The sequence below is a fragment of the Octopus bimaculoides genome, chromosome 18, assembly GCF_001194135.2.
Source record: "Octopus bimaculoides isolate UCB-OBI-ISO-001 chromosome 18, ASM119413v2, whole genome shotgun sequence".
NCBI lineage: Eukaryota > Metazoa > Mollusca > Cephalopoda > Octopoda > Octopodidae > Octopus > Octopus bimaculoides.
The window spans coordinates 51,879,954-51,903,317 of record NC_068998.1 but is presented as its reverse complement, the minus strand read 5'-3'; the positions used below and the strand labels follow the sequence as shown (position 1 = coordinate 51,903,317).

General features: G+C 33.2%; 1 protein-coding gene across 1 annotated transcript in view; it reads right to left on the bottom strand.

Moving 5' to 3' along the window:
* Positions 1-23,364, bottom strand: part of LOC106878091 (diacylglycerol kinase zeta-like) — a 352,548-nt gene that overhangs the window by 179,295 nt on the left and 149,889 nt on the right. The window contains exons 4-5 of the mRNA XM_052974271.1: positions 22,347-22,367; positions 11,429-11,503 (exon numbers count right to left, since the gene is read on the bottom strand). Coding sequence (XP_052830231.1) covers positions 11,429-11,503; positions 22,347-22,367 — 96 coding nt within the window. The remainder of the gene's footprint in view (positions 1-11,428; positions 11,504-22,346; positions 22,368-23,364) is intronic.

Sequence of the window (23,364 nt, the reverse complement as noted above, 5' to 3'; positions counted from 1 at the left end):
TTCAAACTAGAATGGATCTCAAATATGATATCAGGATTTACCGAAATCAAACTTTAGAACTTAATATGGCTCTTGTATGAACTACTTTAACTTTGCACATTCATCTGAGTAGAGCAGAATAAGTACTGATGTATAATTCTTAATATCCCTACTCAGATAAAGGGAATCTTAATCTTTCAAGCCAAATGGTAATCTCACTTGTGCTGGAGGCACATAAAAGGCACCCTGTACACTCTGTAGAGTGGTTGGCATTAGGAAGGGTATCCAGCCATAGAAACCAAGCGAAAACAGACACTGGAGCACAAGGCAGTCTTCAGACTCATTGGATCCTGTCAAGCTGTTCAGCTCATACCAGCATGATTATTATGATGATGATGATGATATGAAAATACGGTAAATTATTAAGCAAAGTTAATGTTAACAGAATTAATGTATTTTATTAATTATTTCCTTCAGTCTAACAACTATTAATATTGCTTTGTGGTGTATCTGAGAGATTAAGCCACCTCCAAAGTTCTTTTGTGTGTATTGATTGTAATTGTACTTTATACGTAGATCTGCTCTGATTAAACAGACTTATGATCATTGTAGCCATGACAAAACTCTCTGATGAAGCAAGCCCTAAGATCAAAAGGCATGCTAGCTGTGACTATCCTGTTTTGCTAGTCAAACTAAGTGTATCTAGAATTACACACTAAAATACACACACAAAACCACTGGCACAGTGTCGGTTACAATAATGGAACAGCCTGCTCGTGAAATTAACATGTAAGTGGCTGAATACTCCAAAGACATCCATACACATAATGTAGTTGACAGGGAGATTCAGGGTGGCACAGAAGGTTGCTATGGTTTAACCTTATAATAAACTATGGCTTAATCTTATTCCTGATGTATGTTAATCAAAATTTTCCTTCAAAATACAAGAGATGAATAAAAAACAGTCCATTGACAGGAATCTAATTTGCTACAATTTGTGCCAAAAACAAAATTGAAATATGACATAAAACAACATTTTTCTTTTTATAAAATGTCTTTGATACAGTCACATACACTGACTGTAAAAGAAGTTAAATGAAAAACATCTTGGAATGAATAGATGAGGAAATAAAACAGTGGAAGAGGGATCATAAACTACAGTGTATTATTATTATTATTATTATTATTATTATTATTATTATTATTATTATTATTATTATTATTATTATTAATTAATTTATTTATTTATAGTTTATTATTAGAATAATCTTTTGAAATGGATAATAAGGAAATTTCAATTAGTGAATAAATTGTTTTCAATGTCAATGAGTTAGTTGACTGAGACCGTCAACAAATTTTACTTTCAAATGATATCACTTAGATATTCTATTTTTACTCTACAATGGACTGGACTAAGTACAGTTAAATGAAAAGCTGCAAGCGAGATGATTAACAGAACTTGGAAAATAGAATATGAGTGGACAAAAACACAAAAAAAAAAAACTGTTCTCAGTAGAGTGTTAGAGATATCACTGCTGCTATTGTTGCTGGTTTCTAGCAGACACAAGGCCTCGAATTTGAGGGAGGAATCCAGAAAATTCTCGATATTTTATTGAATTTTTATTTTTAATTTTGTCGACTCCTGAAAAATAAAAAAAAGACTAGAAGGCTTCTAGTCCTTTTTTATCCTTCAAGAGTTGACAAAATAAACACAGAATACAAAGCATTTTGTCTTCAGGGCAAGTCAATTACATCAACCCTGGTGTTTGACTGGTCCTAATATTATTGATCCCTAAAAGAAAGAAAGTTAAAGTTGATCGCAATGGTATTTGAACTTAGAATGTTAAGAGCCAGAAGAAATGCCACTAAGCATTTTACCCAGTGAAGTTTTGGATTTAGGGCACACGACAAGCAATTTGAGGGCTGTTAGTTGATACTAATGACCTAAGTATTTGATTAGTGTTTTAGTTTATCAACACCCTGGAGAAATGAATGACAAAGTTCACATCATGATTTGAACACAAAACTTAAACATTTAGAAGAAATATCACTCTAATGATTTTCCTGAACCTTTTAATTGTTTTTAATATAAGAGACAAGGTCTAAAATTTGAAGAGCGGGAGTTTTGTTGATTTCTGTAACTGAGTGTACTTTGTCAGCTTTTATTAACTGATAAGTTAACATCAGGTATATGTGGTTTGTCGTGGATATATTGGAGGTATTTGTCTAGGAATCGTTTGAATGTTATGAGGTTATTTTTCTTCTTCCCTTATGTCTTGGCATGACATCAAAGAGAAAAAGACCAGTTGAAGTGAAATAGTTCTGACTTAGTGTTGTGATGTGATGTGAACATGATTCTGGTAGAGAACAGATGATGCAGGGACCATGCTTAGAGTGCATTTTGAAGTTGATGCCAAAATCCTTTGGGCAATGTTGATAGAATATTTTCCACATCATACAAACAATATAGCACTCGCAGTGGAATTAGATCTCAAACTGATCCCAATAATCGAGATCATTATAATTTATTTGATCCCACCCATAAAGATATTGGTCAACCTGAGGCTGCAGCAGAAGACACTTGGCTAAGATACTGTGCTGTGGAATTAAACTTGAAACCAACCAATAGTTGTGAGACAAACTTCTTAATCATGTAGCTATGGCTGTTCTCATATGAATTAATATATTTTTGTGTATATAATTGGGGTTTTTTTTCCTTTTATTAGATGTGATATCTAATACGATTTTGGTTATCCACAGAAGTACTTTAGATCATCAAGAAAGTTTGTGCATTGATATTTTGACAAGAAGAAAAATCCATGCCGACATGGATATTTACAAATGAAAGGAAACACACACAAACTGTGAAAGAAAATATTTGAAATAAGACTCTTTTTACACAGTCTGTTGAGCATTTAAAAGCAAAAATTCCAAATTTAATATTAGACACACGTCATTAAAAAGCAAAACAAAAAAAGAAAAAATGCAATTCAAGTTATATTGAAAATTGTTAAATTTAATTCTTTAAAGCTATCAACACTAATGCAAATAACTATTTAAAACAATTCTTCATGGAAATTAATTCTAATAAAATTACAAAAGAGATCAATGCTAAGTATTATCTGTCGTTTTGCTAATATTCTATTTGATGCATACACAACTATGCTTGTGAGTGAACGTGTAGAAATTCAATTAACACTTGCTTGGTAAAACAGTTTTGATTTATACAGGAAAGTATTGATTTCTTATATAACCACAAAGTTTTGGAAGAGGGAACAGACAAGTCCTTGACATTGGACTAGTACTTTATTTTATTGAGCCCATTTCACCCCCAGAAGGGGGGAAAAGCAATATTGGCAAAATTTAAACTGAGAATGTAAAAGAACACAACTAAATATTGGAGAGTGTTTAGTTCAATGAATGTTAATACATTGCAATAAAGTGGTGAAAGCCAAAATTTAAAAATCACTAATGGTATCAGCTTCATAAAAACATTTTAGTTTCTTTGGATCTTACATAGTGTCAATCTCTCCCACTTATTTTGGATACCATCTAGTTGTTTTTGTTAGTACAAGGTTAGTTTCATTGAACATATATTTGATCAAAAGCATTCCAACCACACCCATCCAGTCATTTTATTTTCAGGTACAATGTATCTAATATTTATTTTTCAAGTGTATCTCTACAGATTTTCAACAGAAATTAGAGCCAGAATTGAAAGTTACAAAGTTTCATTTATAAATACAGATACATAAAAAATGCAACTGAAAATAGAAAAATAGATAATTAGTGTAAATGCACATTTCAGGAATTATTACTTCTTCTTTGGTATCACATCCAACCCATTAACCATCCATGAACACATTGCTTAACTCTTTCGTTACTGTATCTATTTTGAGAAGCTCTGTGTTTCTTTCAATTAATTTTAAATATAACAAAGAATTTAGTAAAATAACTTAGTTATCATTCAGCTAGTGTTAGAAACATAAATTGTGACTAAGGTTTGGTGGAAGGTTTTAATTCAAAACTTATGAAAACAAGACACTTGCACTACAGAGCCAGAGGTAGTTTCAGCCAGTTTGGTATCAAAAGAGTTAAATAGCCACCAAATATAGCAGTGTAACACTATTGGACAGACCAATTTACCTATTAAGTCCACTCCTGGCAACTGGTATGCACATATTAATTGTTGGTAGGGATGCTATATTTGGTTTTGCAACCATAATATACTACCAAAATTATTAAAGGTTTAAAATGTATCTAATAGTTCATTATCTAATGTAGCCATAGGTAGCATCTTCCTTTAAGAAGATGAAGTATGATTTTTAAGGAAAATTGGTTATTTCTAACTGTTTGAATAACTAAATACAGACTCCTTTATTATTAATGTCAAGTTCTTTTTCAAAATGTATGTTGAGAAGTCAAACTCTTCTAACCCATACCAGCATGGAAAGCAGATGTATGATAATGATGAGCCATTTTTTGTTTTTCAAATTATGTACCATTTCTGACCAAGCAAACCGATGATCAAACAGGTTTCATCCATGACCATCCCATCCTACCAAATATAGCGTATCTTGGTCTACACAATCCAATGTGATCCTCTCTTTTCAAGACAGTAGAGTGTGGCTTGACAGACTTTTTTGTTTTGTTTTGGCTGTTATTTCTTGCAGTTCCAACAAGTATGTAGAGGCTTCCTCATTTTCTCATTGCATGGATATAAAATCAGAAAGTGTTAAGAGGTGGCATGGAGGAAAAACAGAGTGGAGGAGGTGGGTGGTGGGGTTTCAAAATGAAGACTTGATTGATGATGTTATTAGATTAAAACATGAAAAAAGATATGCCACAGCCACACACACACACCGATTGGATACAAAACATGAGAGAAATAATCCTATATGTCTAAATTTGGTTTAGATGAATTATTATTAATCAATACCAATGGAATGACATTTGCTTGGAATGCTAACCTCAAGTTTCCCGTATTGTAACACTAACATACATTTCAAACGATCATTATTATTATCATTACTACAACTATTATTATTATTATAATAACCATTATTATTATTATTATCATTATTATAACTATTATTATTGTGGTGGTGGTGATGATGATGATGATGATGACAATGAACAGTGAGAAAATCATTTAAAATGAATTGTTTTATGAAAAGGAAAACACAAGAGCAGCTCTGAAAAACTATTCTTCAGTAGAAGAGAATGTTACACTACAGCTCCAGGCAAAAGAAAAAAAAAAAAAAAAAATGGTGAAGTATTTGAATATTATACAATATGTTACACAGTAGCTTTTAGACTCAGTGTAGTTGTTGTTTAACCCCAAACCAACTCAGTTTCTGCTGACACAATCAAATGGTATCTGTCTTGTGTTCAAAAATAGTGTTCCTAGTACTGCATTATTCAACGAGACTGTCCTACCTTCTATTTTAAGATGGTAGGTTGTGAATTGAGGGACAATTGGTTCCTATTTCTCCCACAAATTGAGTAACTTTTACTTGGCGGTTTCCTCATTAGCTTGAGTCAGTTTTGTCAAAATTTCTCTTAAACAGTTTGATTGACAGAAAGTAAAATATAATTATTTGATTAACTATACAGATGTTTACCTCATTTGTGCACCTTGAGTTGATGATTGGTTAGCTGTCATTCTTAATAATAATTGAACGACTATTTTAAATTAGAATTCTGTTTAGTTTGTAGCAGGTAGTTTGCTGCCAGTTTTTATACTGATTAGCTTTGGCAATTAATCTTCTGTTCACTAACCCATTTGAAACAGCTAAGTGGGTGACTGAAATAAGAATCTACCTAGGTATGCCTCCCAGGTAACTTAAAAGTCGGTAATCCAACAACTTCAAGCAAATAATAGTTTCAATATTGCTGTACAGATAGGATGCAGCATGACTAAATGGTTAAGAAGTTTGCTTTGTAATTACAAGGTCCCAGGTTCAGTTCCTCAGTGTGACATCTCAGATAAGTGTCTTTTATTATTATATTCATGGGTCACCCAAATTTTGTGAGTGAAATTGAATAGATGAAATGTGCACATTCTGAATTCAAATTCCACCAAGGTTGACTTTACCTTTCATCCCCTTAGAGGTCATTAAAATAAGTACCAGTTGCGCACTGGGGCCAACCGTATTGATTTACATCCTTCCCTGAAATTGTTGGCCCGGTACCAAAATTTGAAACCATTATTCTTTTCTACTCTAGGCACAAGGCCCAAAATTTTTGGGGAGTGGGCCAGTCAATTAGATTCACCCCAGTATGCAACTGGTACATAATTTATCAACCCAGAAAGGATGAAAGGTGAAGTTGACCTTGGTGGAATTTGAAATCAGATGAAATACCGCTAAGCATTTCACCCAGCATGCTAATGATACTGCCAGCTCACTACCTTAATTAGAAACCATTATCGTCCTCATCATAGCAGTGAGCTGCCACAACAGTTACCACACAAGATAAGATGCTTTGAAACATTTCAGCCATCTTTATGTTCTGAGTTCAAATGCCACTGAGATAGACTTTGCCTTTCTTCCTTTCGGGGTCAATGAAATAAGTACCAGTTGAGCACTGGGGTCGATATAATCGACTAACCCCATCTTCTAAATTTCTGGCTTTGTGCCTATAGTAGAAAGGATTGTTAGTATAAAGGAGTTGTGCAGGTGCCATGTATAAAAGCACCCATGGTGATGCCCAGTACATTCTGTTAAGTGGTTAACATTAGGGAGGGCATCCAACCATACAAACTCTGTCAAACCAGACAATTTGGAGCCTGGCTAGTTCCTGTCAAACTGTCCAATCCATGCCAACATGGAAAACGGATGTTAAAGGATGATGATGATGATGATGAATGAAAGTCTACGGTTGAAACTTATGATTCTGATGTCTATTTGATACAACAAGCCAAGGAAATCTCTACACACTCATTTAGTATGCTAGAAATGGTAGCTAAATATCCAAATCTCTCTCACATCATATCCTACTATCTTCACAAAAAAAAAAGAAAAGGTTATATAAACACAGGCATGGCTTTCAGGGCAAAAGTTGGCTTCATACACACACACACTTATTTGTAGAATTTAGAAGTCAGTTATAATGGCAAGTGTCTGAGAGTTTCAAAATTTATATAATTGAAAATTTCTTTTCTCAAGTGACAGTATATATTGAATTTAAAAATGGAAAATTTCTGTGAACCTCTTAACAACTTTTACCTCGGGCCATTCATAATAAACGGCATGTTTTACATAGCTATTATTGAAAACTGGATAATGACAAGAAACTATCAGAAATCCTTGAAATAAACATATATATTGGCATTTAAAATGTGTATTTTAATAGCTAGAGATTAAAAAAAAAGTCTCTGCTGAACATTATAGGATATTTTTTGATTTTATTACCCTCTGGACAACACTTTTTCTTGTTTTATTCATTTATTATTATTTATTTATTTATTTATTTTTTCAGTTTTTGCTTTTGTTTCAACATAACTATAATTCTTTTTTCTAATAAACTGGAAAGAAATTCGTCTTCATGCTTTAGAAAGTAGCTTTTAATCATTTTTATGAAAATTGAAAAGAAGTTCACCAAACAATTTTCTTAAATTACTAAAGTATTATGCGTTGGTGTAAGCAATGATGTTGTGACATTAATGCCTCTCTTCTTAGCATTATTTATTCCAGTGTTAAGTATCATTAACTATTGTTTTTCACATGGTTGATATATTCTCTAAACAATTTGATTCTTTTACAACAATCAATTTACAATCTTCTACACATATCTTCTGATTCTCCCATCACTATTTCAGCAAGAGCAATGAAGGTTATGCTTTGCTGATAAGACCACAATAAGATTGAAACATGTTTAGAGTTGGCTCCCATATCTGCTAAAATAATTAAACTTCCTGCTTATGGCATAATTAAGTAATTATACATGTCAATCATGGTTAGTCCTCCCTTACATTTGTATCCTGCATGCATAGGTGTGTGTGTGTTGAATTCACCTAAAGAGCTACAATGCTACGTTCAGGAAAGGAAGGCAAAAGAATTTAATGTTTCAAGCCAAGATCTTCTTCAGAAATAGAGGAAAGTCCAAAAGAAGGGAAGACGGAGGAAGAAAATCGCCAACAATACAGACACGATTATATACATGTATGTATATACATAAAAATATATATATGTTTGTATATGACGTTGCTATTGCAGTTAAGTTCCTCGTCAACCCCTAATCAAGCAGACCAATCATTTTTAGGACTATTTATGATTTCAATACATAATGTGTACTTCCTCATTCTTATGATTGTGGGGTTGTTATTTCAGGGAGATTTAACTGTTATTTCTTTCAGTTAGTGTGACAACATAAACATTTTCATGTTAGTATATGTATATATTTGCAGATTATATGTGTGTGTGTGTGTGAAAGTATGTGGCCTAGTTGTTAGGGTTTTGCTCTTACGATTGCTAGGTTATGGGTTTGATTCCCATACTGGGCAGAGGATTGTGGTCATTTCATGTTGTGTCAATCCCTCAGCCATAAGTGAGTAACCCTATGATGGGCTAGCCTCTGGTCAGTGGGGAATGTTAGCCTGCTGACCCAGCCAGTGAGATGGCATCATTCGAAAGCTAAGATAATGCAAAGCGCATTGTGACTAGCAATATATAACAACATCCAATGGTCTGTACGATAACATGATGTGATATGTGTGTGTGTGTGTTTGTGAGGTGTGTGTGTGTGTTTGTGAGGTGTGTGTGTGCACACATGTAACTGTAATTATTCTCATGTGAAATTCCATACAAATTTTACTTTACCAAATCGAAAACAAAAATTTTTAACAAGTGGTAGGTAGCCATGCTTTCTTGCATTATGTGTAGATATATCTATCAGTATATCTATTTATATGGTGTGTGAGTCTAACACAAGTATATGTAAGAAACTATTTGTGAAATAGTAATTTAAACAGAATCTCTAATAGTGTGTTAGATTAGTGATATATGTAAGTGCATATATATCCATATATATGTATATATATATATATATGCCAGCATGGGAAATAAATGTTACATGAAGATGATGGGTATGTATGTATATGTGTGTGTGTATATATATGCATATAGACACACACACACACACACACATAGGTATGTATGTATATGTGTGTATATATATATATATATATATATAAATCCAACAGTAGGGAGTTATAAATCTGTAATATTCCCCTGTATATAATACAATGGCAGACATTATGAAGAAGAAAGTATTGTTGTAACTGATGTAGATGTGATAGGGAGCCTGCAAGGGTTAGGGTCACATATGTTGCTGATGAATGAGATATTGAGAAGAAAAACAAGAATGCATGCAGGGTTTGGAAGCAAATATTTTCTTAACATTCACAAATATAAGAAAAATATTTTTAAAAAAGAGAAAAGGATGTAAGAAAAAATCCCCAACAAAATGGGAGATACAGCTCCAGCGATAAAGTTATTTACCAACCTATCTTCTGAAAATATCATTGAATATTTGTGAAACAAACATCTTAAACATCTTTCGAATAAATATTTACGACTGTGATATTTAGGAGTTGATTTCCAAACTGTGTGCTTTCAGGTTCAGTTCCGTTACTTACCACTTTGGGCAAGCATCTTCTACTACAGACCGAGGTCTTGTGAGTGGATTTAGTAAAAGGAAACTGAAAGAAGCCCATTATGTATGGGTGTGCATGTGTGTGTGTGTATATATATATATATATATATTTAATGGAGGAGGCTGGTTTATGGGATTACCCTGGGTTTCCCGTCCATAAAGGATTTAGCTTTATGGCTTATCGTCAGACCTCCAAAACTTCTTGGCCTAAGACCTTTTCAAAATATGGGGGGGGGGGAGCCTTGCTACGAAGGTGAACAATAGGGGATTATTTCCCTTTGCCATTGGTACATACTGCAGCATGTTCCTAAAGACTGGGAATATATTTCTTTAAAGTGAGAATTTATAAGCTTTTTGTTATCATATAGTTGTTGAAATTCACTGTCATTAGTTCAATTAATTTTGAAAATAACAAAAAATTTAGTAAAATAAATTTGTTATTATTAAACTGGTGGTCAGATCATTAAGTAACATGAAATTTTGATGGAAAGTTTTCATTTGAACCATTTTAAAACAAGAAATTTTTATTGTACAACCAGGGCGTCTCAGGTAGTTTGGTACCAAAAGGGATGAAAGACTTAGGGTGACAATAGGAGAAAGCTCTGGAGTGCCCCATGTCAGGGTAATTGAAAGGGTAGTGTCAGGGCTAAAGTGCCTACTGCATTCATCAATGAATTTCTATTGCAGATGCATGTCGTGGCAATAAGAAGAATTTGGGAGGAGATTTATGGAATCGATGTAGTATAGAATTGAAAGTCCAACTGGCAATACAAATATAAAAGTTATTTCAAATAAAATATTGATAACAGAAACCATCTTGGCTGAGGAGTATTCAGCATGAAGATTTGGAAAATTTGGTGGAGATCCTTTCGATTAGGAATCAAACAGATTAGCTGTGATATTGGAAAGAGGGATATCTGGCAGGCTGTGCAACACATGAAGATGCCTTTTTTTTTTTTTTTTGATAGTTATCGTGCAGGCATTGCAATGGTGAGTAAATGTTCCCTGGCTCCAGGAAGTGGTTTACTCATCTCCTGCAATGTAGGCAGATGGAACACTTAGAAGGCATAAGGGGGTATCTACTGAAACTTTTTGTTGCTGAAATCCAAATGAGCAAAGCGAGTAAAAGAATGGGGATGAGATAGATCTACAAAAGTGAAAACGCTATCTTTTGAGAGTGAATATAAAGTATATTTTTGATAATAGAGATAAGAAGGAAAGATATTTGTATCTCAAAGAAAAATAAAATGAAATATTTCTCAGAGGAATATAAAATGTATGGTTTGCATATTTGTGTAGAGCAGGGAGAGTTGTACATGTTGGGAAATTGTGATAATAAAAATTCTGATAATTCTAATTTAAAACAAGCAGTAAAAATATAAATCTTCTTGCCTAAAGTAAAAACAACCCCATAAAAAAAAAAGACATTTTATTTTAAGCAAGTAATTATTTTGCAGGAAACATTAAATTAATATTGATAGAATTATTTACTGCCTGCTTGTCTATCGATAATTGTATAGAATGGGGAGAATTGTCCTAGTTAAGAAGTTGTGATAATCCAAATGTTGATAATTTTGTCTGACGTCACGAGTAAAATATATGATAAATCTTGTCTTCATCTTGTGTAAAGAAAAAACAAGTCTATAAAAAATTTATTTTAAGCAACTCATTATTCCACAGGAAACATTGAAACTACTATTAACAGAACTAGTTAGTAACTACTTATATTCTAACACTCAGGCTTATTCAGTTGACTATATTTAAAGATAAAGTAGTACACAGTATCACTTACCTTTTCTAATATCCCCATACACTCTTTATGTGCAACAATTTTACAAGCAACACACTTTTTCCTTGGACCAGATTTCTAAAACAAGAAAAAGACAATTAGTAAACAATGAAATAATAAACAGTTTTGAAAAACTACCATTGCTTAAAACAAAACAGTTAACTATCATCCAACTATAGACACCTTCCCATTCTAATGGGTCTGTATTTGATGTATGTGTGTGTGTGTGTGTGTGTGTGTGTGTTATCTTTTAGTTGTTTCATTCATTTGAATGTGGCCATGCTGGGGCACCACCTTGAAGAATTTTTAGTTAAAGGAATTGACCCCTCTACTTTTATTTACAAGCCTGGTACTTATACAATTGGTGTCTTTTGCCAAATCACTAAGTTATGGTGACACAGACACACCAACAGAGTGAATGTGTGCTCTTCTTTGCTGCCATGTCTCACAAATGAAGCATATTTGGACCAAATAGTGACTGGTGATGAGAAATGGATTCTCTATAAAAATGTTAAACACTGAAGACAGGGAGTTGAGAAAGGAGAAACACCAGCACCCCAGGTTAAAGAAAGTCTCCACCTTGTTATGGTGTTGTTATGTGTTTGGTAGGATATGTAAAGTTTAGTACACTTTGAACTTTTAAACCCTAACCAAATGATAACGAAGAACTCTGGTGAACAGCTTGAGTGGCTTAAGTCAATGCTAGAAGAAAAACGACCATCTTCAGTTTCAAGACAAAAGGTGTTCTTCCATCAGGATAATGCTCAAACACATACAGTGAGGATGACATTCCAAAGGCTGGAGCAGCATGAATGGGAAATGATGCCTCACCGACCATATTCGCCAGATATTGCCCCATCATATCATAATTTATTCAACAGTCTTCAAAGCCATTTGGACGGAAAAATATGAATTCTGTAGAAGTCAGAACAGTATTGGAGGAATATTTTTCATCACGGACAACTGTATTTTGGAAGAGGGGCCTTGCAAGTCTAACAGATAGATTGAAAAGCATTGCAGAAAATTAAGGAGAATATATTTTAGATTAAAGAAGAACTTTGTTTATCTTAATTTTGAAAAATAAAAGAAGTATAAAAAGACCACATTATTTATGGAATGACCCAATATATATATATATATATATATATATATATATATATAATGTGTGTGTGAGAGAGAGAGAGAGTGTCTTTCTGTCTGTTTGCTCTCTCATCCACCGCTTAACAACCAGTGTTGGTATCCATGTCCCTGTTACTTAGTTGTTTGGCTAAAGAGACCAATAGAATAAGCATCAGGCTTAAAAAGGAAAGTACTGGGGCCATACATTTGAGTAAAAAGTTCTTCAATGTAGTGCCCCAGCATGGCCACAGTCTAATGACTGAAACAAATGAAAGATAACACATCATCATCGTTTAACATTCATCTTGTTTGCATGGGTAGGAAAGTTGGCCAGAACCTGCCAGGTAGAAGACTATATCTGAGAAAGAGGGAGAGAGAGACTGAGAGCGAGAGAGAAACATTGGTCTTAATGAGCAGTAGTAGAGAAACTGCACAGAAGCATAAAGTGTGACTGAACCAAGATTTTGCTCATTAGTCAGTAATTTGAACAGTTTACAATAATCATGGTGACAAGGTTGTAGTTGTGTAAGATGGATGAAACAAATATTGCAAGGGACTTCCTTTGATAGCACATGTTCACTGGTTTCCTCTCTAATATACGTTACCAAAGCACACACACACACACACACACACACACACACTGTTCTGCCTCCGTCCACCCAATCCCACTTTGGTGAATCCAAACATTGCAGTAATGGAAACTCCTAAATGATTTTTAAAATCTATATTGTAACATGTACCACTTTTATATTATCATCCTTTTGCATAATTAGCAGGTCGTATACGTCACACAACGTGGCATGAAGAAGATAAACATTTCTATTCGTTATAGTACTTTCTCAGCTAATCTGTAATTTTTCATTGTCTGTTTACTAAACAGACGTGTTTTTGTTGTTTTATTGTTCTTTTCTTTTTATTGTTTAATGTTTAAAATTTTGTTTTATTTATTTTTAGCTATCTCTCCTTCATCTTTGGTCTGTCTCGAGAGACAAAGTTAAAAGCTTGCTTAGAAAATTTGGCTGTACCTAAGTCCGGTACATGGAAACCTAACATTACCATTGCAAATGGAGTTGTACGTATCTGTAGTCTGTTGATGCAGTTGTTGTTGAAGTTGCTTTGTCTAAGCTTTGAGCAGACTGACTGATGAAAGACTCACTCGCCATGACCACCCCCGGCTTTTGTTCTGTGCAGTGGATCTCCAACAGAATTATTCAATATGACATTATTTATATACATATATATTTTAAATTTTAGAGTATAATTTGAAGAAGATTTGGTTATTATTTGGGGATGTAAACATACCAACACCGGTTGTCATGCAGTATTGGTGGTGGGGGACAAACACTGACACAAAGACACACACATAATTATATATATGGCAGATGGAATATATGAGAATTGGTTTGAATTTTATATATACACAACAGGCTTCTTTCAGTCTCCGTCTACCAAATCCATTCATAAGGGTTTGTTTGGCCCAATGGCTATAGAAGAAGACACTTGCCCAAGTGAGACTGAACTTGGAACGATGTGGTTGGGAAGCAAACTTCTTACCACACAGCCACATTTGACATTCTTATCTTTTCAGAGTGATTGATAACGTGCATGTGAGAGTTGGTGACAGTCAGGGCATTTGACCATAGAAAATGTTAATGATGACGATCATGTTGATAATATGAGAAATATCTTCAAGTGTTGACCTCATGCAATCAAGGTTGTCTTCAGCTTTTAAAGGAAGGCTTCATTTGTTATTTAATCTTCAAGAACTTATTCTCAGTTTACTTGAAATCGTGAATGCTTGCATCCTTTAACATTTACCTGCTTTACATCACCCACCTTGCTCATTTACCTGTATTTCGCTAATTATCTGCCTTGAAAAATCTCCTCAAATGTACACCTAATAAAAAGCTTTTTCTAACAAGTTGAGAAATGTTGATGCTATATTATCAACTACCATGAGATAATATTAAGCCGTCATTCCTTAATCACTTAATGGTAGCTGACAGTTTTGGTTCTATTTGATTCTGATATTATAAAGACTCCAGGGTGAACATCAACTAGATTAGAAAACCTATTACAGGAGTATTTAGAACCTAACTCATATAAGGAATTCCCTTAGCTGGTTTTGTATAAAAAGGTTTGTGCAGCATAGCTCTTTATGTTACTTCTATAATTTTCTATCTAGTATATAAACTTCCAATGGCATTCATACCTTTCCTAAATAGATGAACATAGCTTTGTATCCTTTTGAAGTTGTTGTTATTTAAACCCGGTTCAACCCTAATTGAGAAAATTTAAGATTAAAGGCATTCTAACCATGACATCCAAAATGCATTTTTAACATCGTAGGTGTTTTTGACATCCAGGAAGTAATCAGAACTGTAGCCAACCAATGACTATTTGACACACAAATAGTCATGATACATCAATATCACATGATGCACATAAATATATATATATATATATATTTTATATATATATATATAAATCTATACTAAAATATTATTTGTTGTCTGCGTGGTGCATGACAAGATATACGTTGTTGTACATCCTGTTCGCTTATGAAAAAGGAACTGGCAATTATTCAATATGGTGCCATGCATCCTGTTAAAATTTTGGTAAACAACTCTTTTGATAGATTTCATCAATGAGTATTCTTGTTCAAAAAAATGGTACTACCTACTTGTCAAGTGGTGTAAGAGGTTCATTAATTTGATAGGCATTTGTATCTTCAATGTAATTCTCAGTTTAAATGTATGTGAGATTTTGAGACATGACCAGCTCTTTGAATTATAATTTCCAAATGGGCTTCTACAATTTTTTTTCTTTCTTTCTACTTTCCTGCTTCTCAGCCCTGTCCATCCATCAATTCCATCTGCAGTTCTTTCCGTCTGTTTTCCTTTCTTTCTTTCTATTTGTCTGTTTGTCTGTCTATTTATCAACCTACCTAAATGGGCATAACACACACATACACACACACTTTCAGTCTCTGGAACGTGGCCATGCCAGGGTCCTGGCTTCATAGGTTTAGATGGACAAATGAAGCCTGCAACTTAATTTTTAAAAAGTCTGGTACTTAATCTACAATCTCTCTTGCAGAAAGCTAAGTTATGGGGGATGTAAACAAAACATCACCGATTGTCAAGTCCTCATTTTGGCGTTTACTTAATGTGTTGATGTGCTTCTCCCTGTTGTAGTAACCCATGAGACATGCTTCCTTCTTCCTTCACCATTCAACTTTACTATCATAAGAGGCCCTGCAGAAGGCCGATGGCTCTGTTCTTCCTCTTCTGCGTATGCCATAAATAAAAAGCATAAATGCTGTAGCAGTGTTTTTGATTGAATTAAGAAAATGACTACTGCTGGAGGTGCTGATGTTCATGCGTGTGTGTGTGTGCAAATATGCGCTGGTGTGAATATGATAACAAAAAGAAGCTAATCATAATTCTCATCATGGAAAATTCAAAGTGAAAAAAAAAAAAGACAATAATGATCTTAGAGGATCAATGATATTCTCCAAAGGAGTTGTCAGATTTCATCTGATCAATTTCACTCAAAATAAATTTTAACCTACCAAAAAAATTTAATTACAGAAACTGTGAAAAGATAGTTGTAAGGATAATAGAATTATTAGTATGGTTCTAAAGAAATAAAAGAAAAATGACAAAACTAAAGCTTCTCACAAAATGGCACAGAAAGCAACATAAATAGATACACATACATACTCACATATTATACATACATGAATTCCAATTACTCAGGGTCAATGACTCCCTCTGCCCTTTACTATAGAGTTCATCTGCTGTCTGTATCATACACAAAATTTCTAAAATCGCCATTAGCTATTTCATTATCTCATTTCCTGCATGAGATACATCTGTCTTATTTTAATTCAGGACTTCAATTTACACAAAACCTCTTGGCTATTATACTACTCTCACAGCAATGCTGACTGCACAGAGGCCACACCATGTCCCATCCTAAACAGTCAGCAGCACTGGTTTGTGCCCACACTTACTGTTATCCATGATAGTTACTATTGTCTCCAATACACTTAGAGTTTTCTTTTCATCTATTTGTTTTGCTTCCAAAGTCCAGTCTTTAACCTGGCATCACTTTCTCAGTGGATCATCAGATCACTATAAAAATATGATTATTTTCATATTTTATTCATTGAATGGGTGGTGCCCATGGCTGGTTCGTTGCCCTCTGAGATAGCTGGAAAGGAAGCACCGTATTTTCCAACTAAGAAATCAAAATTTTTCTTATCAAAATTTACAGCCAAAAGAGACAGATTGACTTAAACACAAAAGTGACATTAGAAGACCAAAAATTCCATGTGAGATGCAGAAGAATCTGGAAAGATAGTGATGATGTCTGAATGGTTACACTATATATCACATTGACATGTATATTGGAAAATATGGTATGTTTCGCATAAACAGGAGAACATGTTTAAATGCGTGTAACATAGTTTAAAGTGATATTAATAGATTTTACTGCTGCATTTCTTCTTTTTGATCTCTTTGCCGTCATTGTTTTCATTTGCAATATTACTGCCAATATAGCAAATCTAAAGAATCACTTTGTCTGTTTGATTGTCAATTATTATAATATTACCTTGATAGTATTCCTGAGATAATTATTAACTCAGATTTGTGAAAATTAACGAATAAACTATATTCTTCAGAATATTTCTGGAACTTTCTTTATCGCAATCCTCAATTCTAAATAGCCAGCAATTAAGACTGTCTCATATCCTGAACTGGTGACAATTATATTCTACCTGCTGTAACTGTACTATCAAAATTCTCAACAGCTTTCCTCTTTCTGCATCGATGTTAAACAGGAAAGTACAAAAGATACAGCTTTGTCATTTCACTTGCTTAATCTCAGACTACACAGTCAACAGTCATGGATTACCGAGAATAAAGTCATTTTAATAATTCTATAAAATGTTGAACAAATCCCATTCTTGTCATCTCTGACGATAATTTGTCATAAATAGCTGCATCAAAAGCTTTTTCATAGTCAATAGAAGCAATAAATAAGTCTTCATCATGTTCTCTAATTGTCTCAGTAACTAACTTCAGCTTGACAATAGCATCCTTTGTACCTCTTTCAGTTCTAAAACCAATTTGTTCCATTCCGTATTTGACTTTAATTCTATTAGCAATGATACTAAGTAGGATTTGACCAGCATAAATCATCAGCATAATTGCTCTGTTGTCTTTACATTGCATTGTAGACACAGTATGACTGACTGGCTAAAAGTTTGCCGCACATTCATGAGATCTTGTGTGGCTTCTTGAGCAAGTATCATTTTCTATAGCTTCAGGTCGACCCATACGTTCAGTAAAATTGAGTATGTGGAAACACCATCATCACTATCATTATCACCATCATCATCATTATCATCATCATTTAATGCTCACTTTTCCATGCTTGCAAGGGTCAGATGAAATTTGTTGGGACATATTTTCTACCGTTGGGTGCCCTTCCTGTTTCCAAAGAAGGTAATTCTCCCCTTAGCCAGACATGTTTTTCATGGAAGAACTGGAAATGAACAACATCGCTTGTATGACAGTGATGCTTGTTTACAACCATCACACAATGACAAGACAAGGGTACACACAAACACACATATATCTGCAGATGGTATGAAAAAATACCTGGTCCATACTATAAAGTGGTTGGTGTTAGGAAGGGCATCCACCCATAATAACCATGCCAAAGCAAACACTGAAGCTTGATGCAGTTCTTGAACACATTGGCTCTTGGCCAGCCCTGGGCTACAGTAGAAAACATTTACCCAAGGTGCTGCACAATAGGACTGAACCCAAATTTACACGGTTAAGAAGCAAGCTTCTTTACCACACAGCTGCACCTGAAAATGTACCTGTAATTCAAAGGTCCAGGTGTCACACTGATTCTAGCAAAGAATTACATTTATATTACATTTGTCTTTGGAGTACTCAGCCACTCACACACTAATTCAATGGATCTAGTAGCTCGGTTGATTGGACACCTAAATGCTCAAGATTGGAAATTCTGACTGAGGTGCTTTTTTTTTTTTAGTTTTTATGAGGCTGTTTTCTTTTCTTTCTTTCCTTTATCTCTTTTTTTTTTTATGATAGTCTGAAAATTGATTTAACCCAATCATTTAGCCGTAATTTTAAGTTCCATATTTTTTGGCACAGATAGTGTAAAAATTTCAATGAGGCTTTTTTTTTCATAGTTTTACGTCATTTGTTGCAGGAGTTTTTGATTTTTTTAAAAACATTTTCTTTCTTTCTTTCTGTTTTTCTTTTTATTTTAGACATTATTAGAAGTGTTCCTTTCTCTTATACAATTCTGACTTTGATAATTTTGATAACTTTCTATTTGATTAACATCTGTTGAATTTTTCTATAAGCTCTTGTAATATTCTCTCCAAATTTCCTTTATATCTTTCCATTCATAAAGCATATTACAATCTTTGTCTTTGATAAAAATCTTTTCTTGGTGCAAATTTCCTTCTTATTAGATTCATGCTTTATGAATATCTCTAATGGTATGTGTTAGTGAATCCTTTTCAATCTCCTCACAATTTTCATTGATGTTTTCCTGCTTGATATTTTTCCTTCGTGGTTTCAATTTCATGACTTGCCTGTTGACACCTTTCTTTGGCTCCAGATGATGCCATATCACTGGTTTTTACAGATCTTCTGTCTTCAGTTTTATGTAATACCGCATCTGTTGTGTGGTGGATTTAATCTACTGCCTAACTTAACATTCCACATCTGACACCTTTGGATACTTCAGTTGGGGCCCATTCAAGTATAAGTCCATGGACATCAATGAGACCCACAAAGCAAGATGGGGTACTAAATACATATAGTTAGATTTCAATAAAATCTTTGCAGCAAGTGAGCCATGAAATAGGAATTTCGAAATGAATCATTCATTGCTTTTTGAAGTGATGTCCTTAGAAAAGAATAATCCATAATCTAATCAAAGATGATCCAGATCAAAAAGTGACATTTAGTGAATGGTACTTGGAAAGATGAGTAGAAGGTACACACTATCCAACAAAGATTGTTTAGAGTGTGAGGTTATATAAAAAGTAAATGGCTCAATTAACCATCATAACTGTATCTACATTGGACTGAGAATCCACATGTTAAAGAGGAACATGATGTTAATTTACTAAGAGTTACAGTTTGGTGTAGTTTATCATCAAAAGAATTATCTGAACCATTTTACTTGGACATGCTGCAACAATCTGTTATGCTAAGCATTGAAGAGGACTTGAAGATGGGGATCCCCACACGACCATAATTAATGTAAGGGCCTTGATGAAATTTTGCCAAACAGGGATTGGATGAAGGGATTCAGTAGAATATCCTTTGGGTTTACTGGTCCTTACACCACTAGTCTTATTTTTTTTAAGGGGATACTTACAGTACAAAACCAGCAACAGACAATGAATTGAGGGCAGCCATTAAATGAGGAAGCACACAAACACCAAACGAAATGCATCATGATATTTGTGATTCCATTGCTTTATGTTATCTGTAGTGCCCTGGATCAGAGCAATCATCAATTTGAAAAAAAGGGATTCATTAAAAAATTGATGTCCATTCCTTTGAATTTGGAAAACGAAATGCATTTTAATAAACAGTGATTTTATAATTATGCAATGTGCATATACACTTTTGGGGGTTACCCTGTTTCTAGAAATATATATATATATATATATATATATATATATATATATGCAGCTAATGCTTTGTTTCTTTTGGAACAGCAATGCCAATTAGTCTATAAACATTGTAACCAATGTTTATAGACTTTGGGGGGTCTTATTTTCTGGCCAAAGTGTCTATTGGTCCCATTTGTTACTATTGTCTATCTTTATTATCATTTTTACAGTAGGCAAGAATCGTGAGAACAATGTTACATGCTTGTTTATCGTATCAGTCAACATTTTTCAGCATTTATTTATTTATTTATTTATTAACTTTTAATTTTTTTTTCCTATCGAGAATAAACCCAGGAATATTTATTGTTCTGAACAAAATATAATAACCAATAAGGATAAATGAAAAATTCTTTGTAGGAAAAAGAAAAAAACATAAATAAGACATCTTTTGTATATAATTGTGCTTTTGGTAAAAGATGACTAACAGAAAATGCTGTCTGTAATTACATAAACATAAAATTGGGCAACAGTAGAGCGAAAAATGAAAAATGTTCTATAGATTTCCATAAAAACAAATAAACTGATCTAGTGCCAAATAAACTCAGGAATTCTGGATACAGAAAAAAGAAAAACAAGCAAACAAACAAACTAGAAATGGAAATTCTACAATTAAAGAAAGATATTGATAAATCAGTAAGTAACAGACATTTATTATATAACATTCACACAACTATTGATAATTTACAGTCATCTCTTTCACATGGAATAAGAAATAATAGCATAAAAAAAAAGAAGCTAAGCAGACTCTATAATGGCAAAAATCATGCTGCCAACATAGGAAAATCAATTTGTTAACCTTGCACATCCTACATACTGTCTAAATCAAATTACACTTCTCATCTGTGGTACCAACTTCAAGGGAAATAGAACTATAATCAAATGAAAGCTGAACTTCACTAACTCTACCATTCCCTGGAGAATTTCCTTCGTGAGGGAAACATAAAAATGGACAGAAAACTTGAAGATTTACACCAGGGCAAAAGCAATAAACACACACATACACAGGACAGTAAATAAGCATTTAACCAGAAACTCTAACAAGTTCTGCCTGATGCCAAAAAAAAAAAAAAAAAATTATAAAATAGTATTATGCAATACTGATAAGAATAATGGAGAAATACTAATATATCACACCCACACGTGCACACACGCACACACACAAACAAAAAAACATCAATCTCATACATGATAGGAAATTTATAAGGAATTATTAAAGATAAAATTCATGAATTATGATTAAACTAAAATAGTTAATTCTAGCTGCAAATGCAGAACTAGGGTCTATTCCAGGCCACTACTTTACAAGGTTTAATTCTTTGGCAATTAATATGTTATGGAACTGTTAGAATTCACAAACAGTATAACAATGGTCCAAAAGTTAGCAGAACAAAATCAACATTCAAGACTAATGAATGATTAGATAATATCATGAAACAATATATACACCAGAGAGATATGATATATACAATATACGTTATACAGATATATGTAATATATATTCAATATAGGTTGAAGTTTGAGTCAACAAATGAGTCTGACCTGGTAGAAATAGCAACTAAATCCTCTTGGAATTGCACTCGACAACAAATAAATAATGAACACACACACACACACAGAGAAAATATTAAAATCACAAATAATAAATGCCTACACACACACACATAGAGATAGTGAATATCGGTGTAGATAGATATTAGGGATAAAATTACTTTGCACAAGAGCTTTTAGATTTTTTTCTGTAAATGCAGTATAGCAAAAAAAAAAAAAAAGTAAAGAAGAAAAGAAAAAAAACAATAACAGATAAACAAACAAGTTTGAAAGGCAAGCTGTAGAACACCACACAGAAACAAATTCAACAAAGTAAATATGACATAACATCCAGTAAAAACAAATAGCAAACAAAAACTTTTGCATGAACTGAATGCACTTTGGTTATCGAAAAGATGAACATGTTATGAAAAAACAGATCAAACAGAATTCGCATGACATCCAATCCCAATCTATCATTAATAATAATATTACTAAAACACCTAAGTTTAAAAACAAAAAGAAAATCACCTTCTCAACGAAGCCACGAACCTGCAATTCATAAAAGCTTTAGATGACTAATGTTTATTTAAAATCTTTATGCAAACATGACATTGTTACATTGGCCATACAAGTAAGACCATTTTAAAAACAAATGACTATGCATTTACAAAGAAAAAACAACAAAAACCCACAGAAAAAATTAAAAACAATTGCAACTCATTATGTTACAAAATATAAATATTTCAATAGTCAAGCAGATGAGGGAATGTATAAGATGGACCGAACTGCTAGAAATACTAGCTGAACTGACTCAAATCTTGTACACTGCTGTTAAAAAATCAACACATTTGATAATGCTGCCCTTGGTCTATGAAAAGCTGGAATGGTCATGGACAGAATACTTTTTGATCTTAGGTTTACATAAAAACTAACTTGGAGGTAAACAACAAAAAATTAATAAGAGAAATCTTCAGTGTTTCCTTAAAAATTAAAAAAAGAAACGTTCATCATAGAATACATAATTTATGAAAATACAAAGCATAAATTCCTACACAGTGTTACATGATATAAAGAACTCGAGACCATTACTAAAAAAGCTGAATGAAAAAAAGGAGTTAACAGCAAAACATTTCAAATTCACAATGATATCTATAATTCAACATTATTCTCATGTGTTTGTTCATTTGTTTTATTTAAGTTTTGTTTTTTCCATGCTGGCATGACTTAGATAGAGGAAAGTGACTCAAATGTTTTGGGGCTAAATGTGCTTACTGTTACTATTCCTGATTGGTTCTTCAAGAAAGGGATTTATACTTTATTTAAGATGAAATTGAAGGTATAGAGTTTGTGTATAGAATTAGCTAGATGATAAGAAAGGATAACAAACACTACCAGTCACTAAGAATATAACCATTTGTAGCCATAGTTCAATGTAGTTTTGTGCTTTTGTGTGTGTGTGTGTGTGTGTGTGTGTGTGTATGTATGTATATATATATATATATATATATATATATATATGTATGTATGTATGTATGTATATATATAT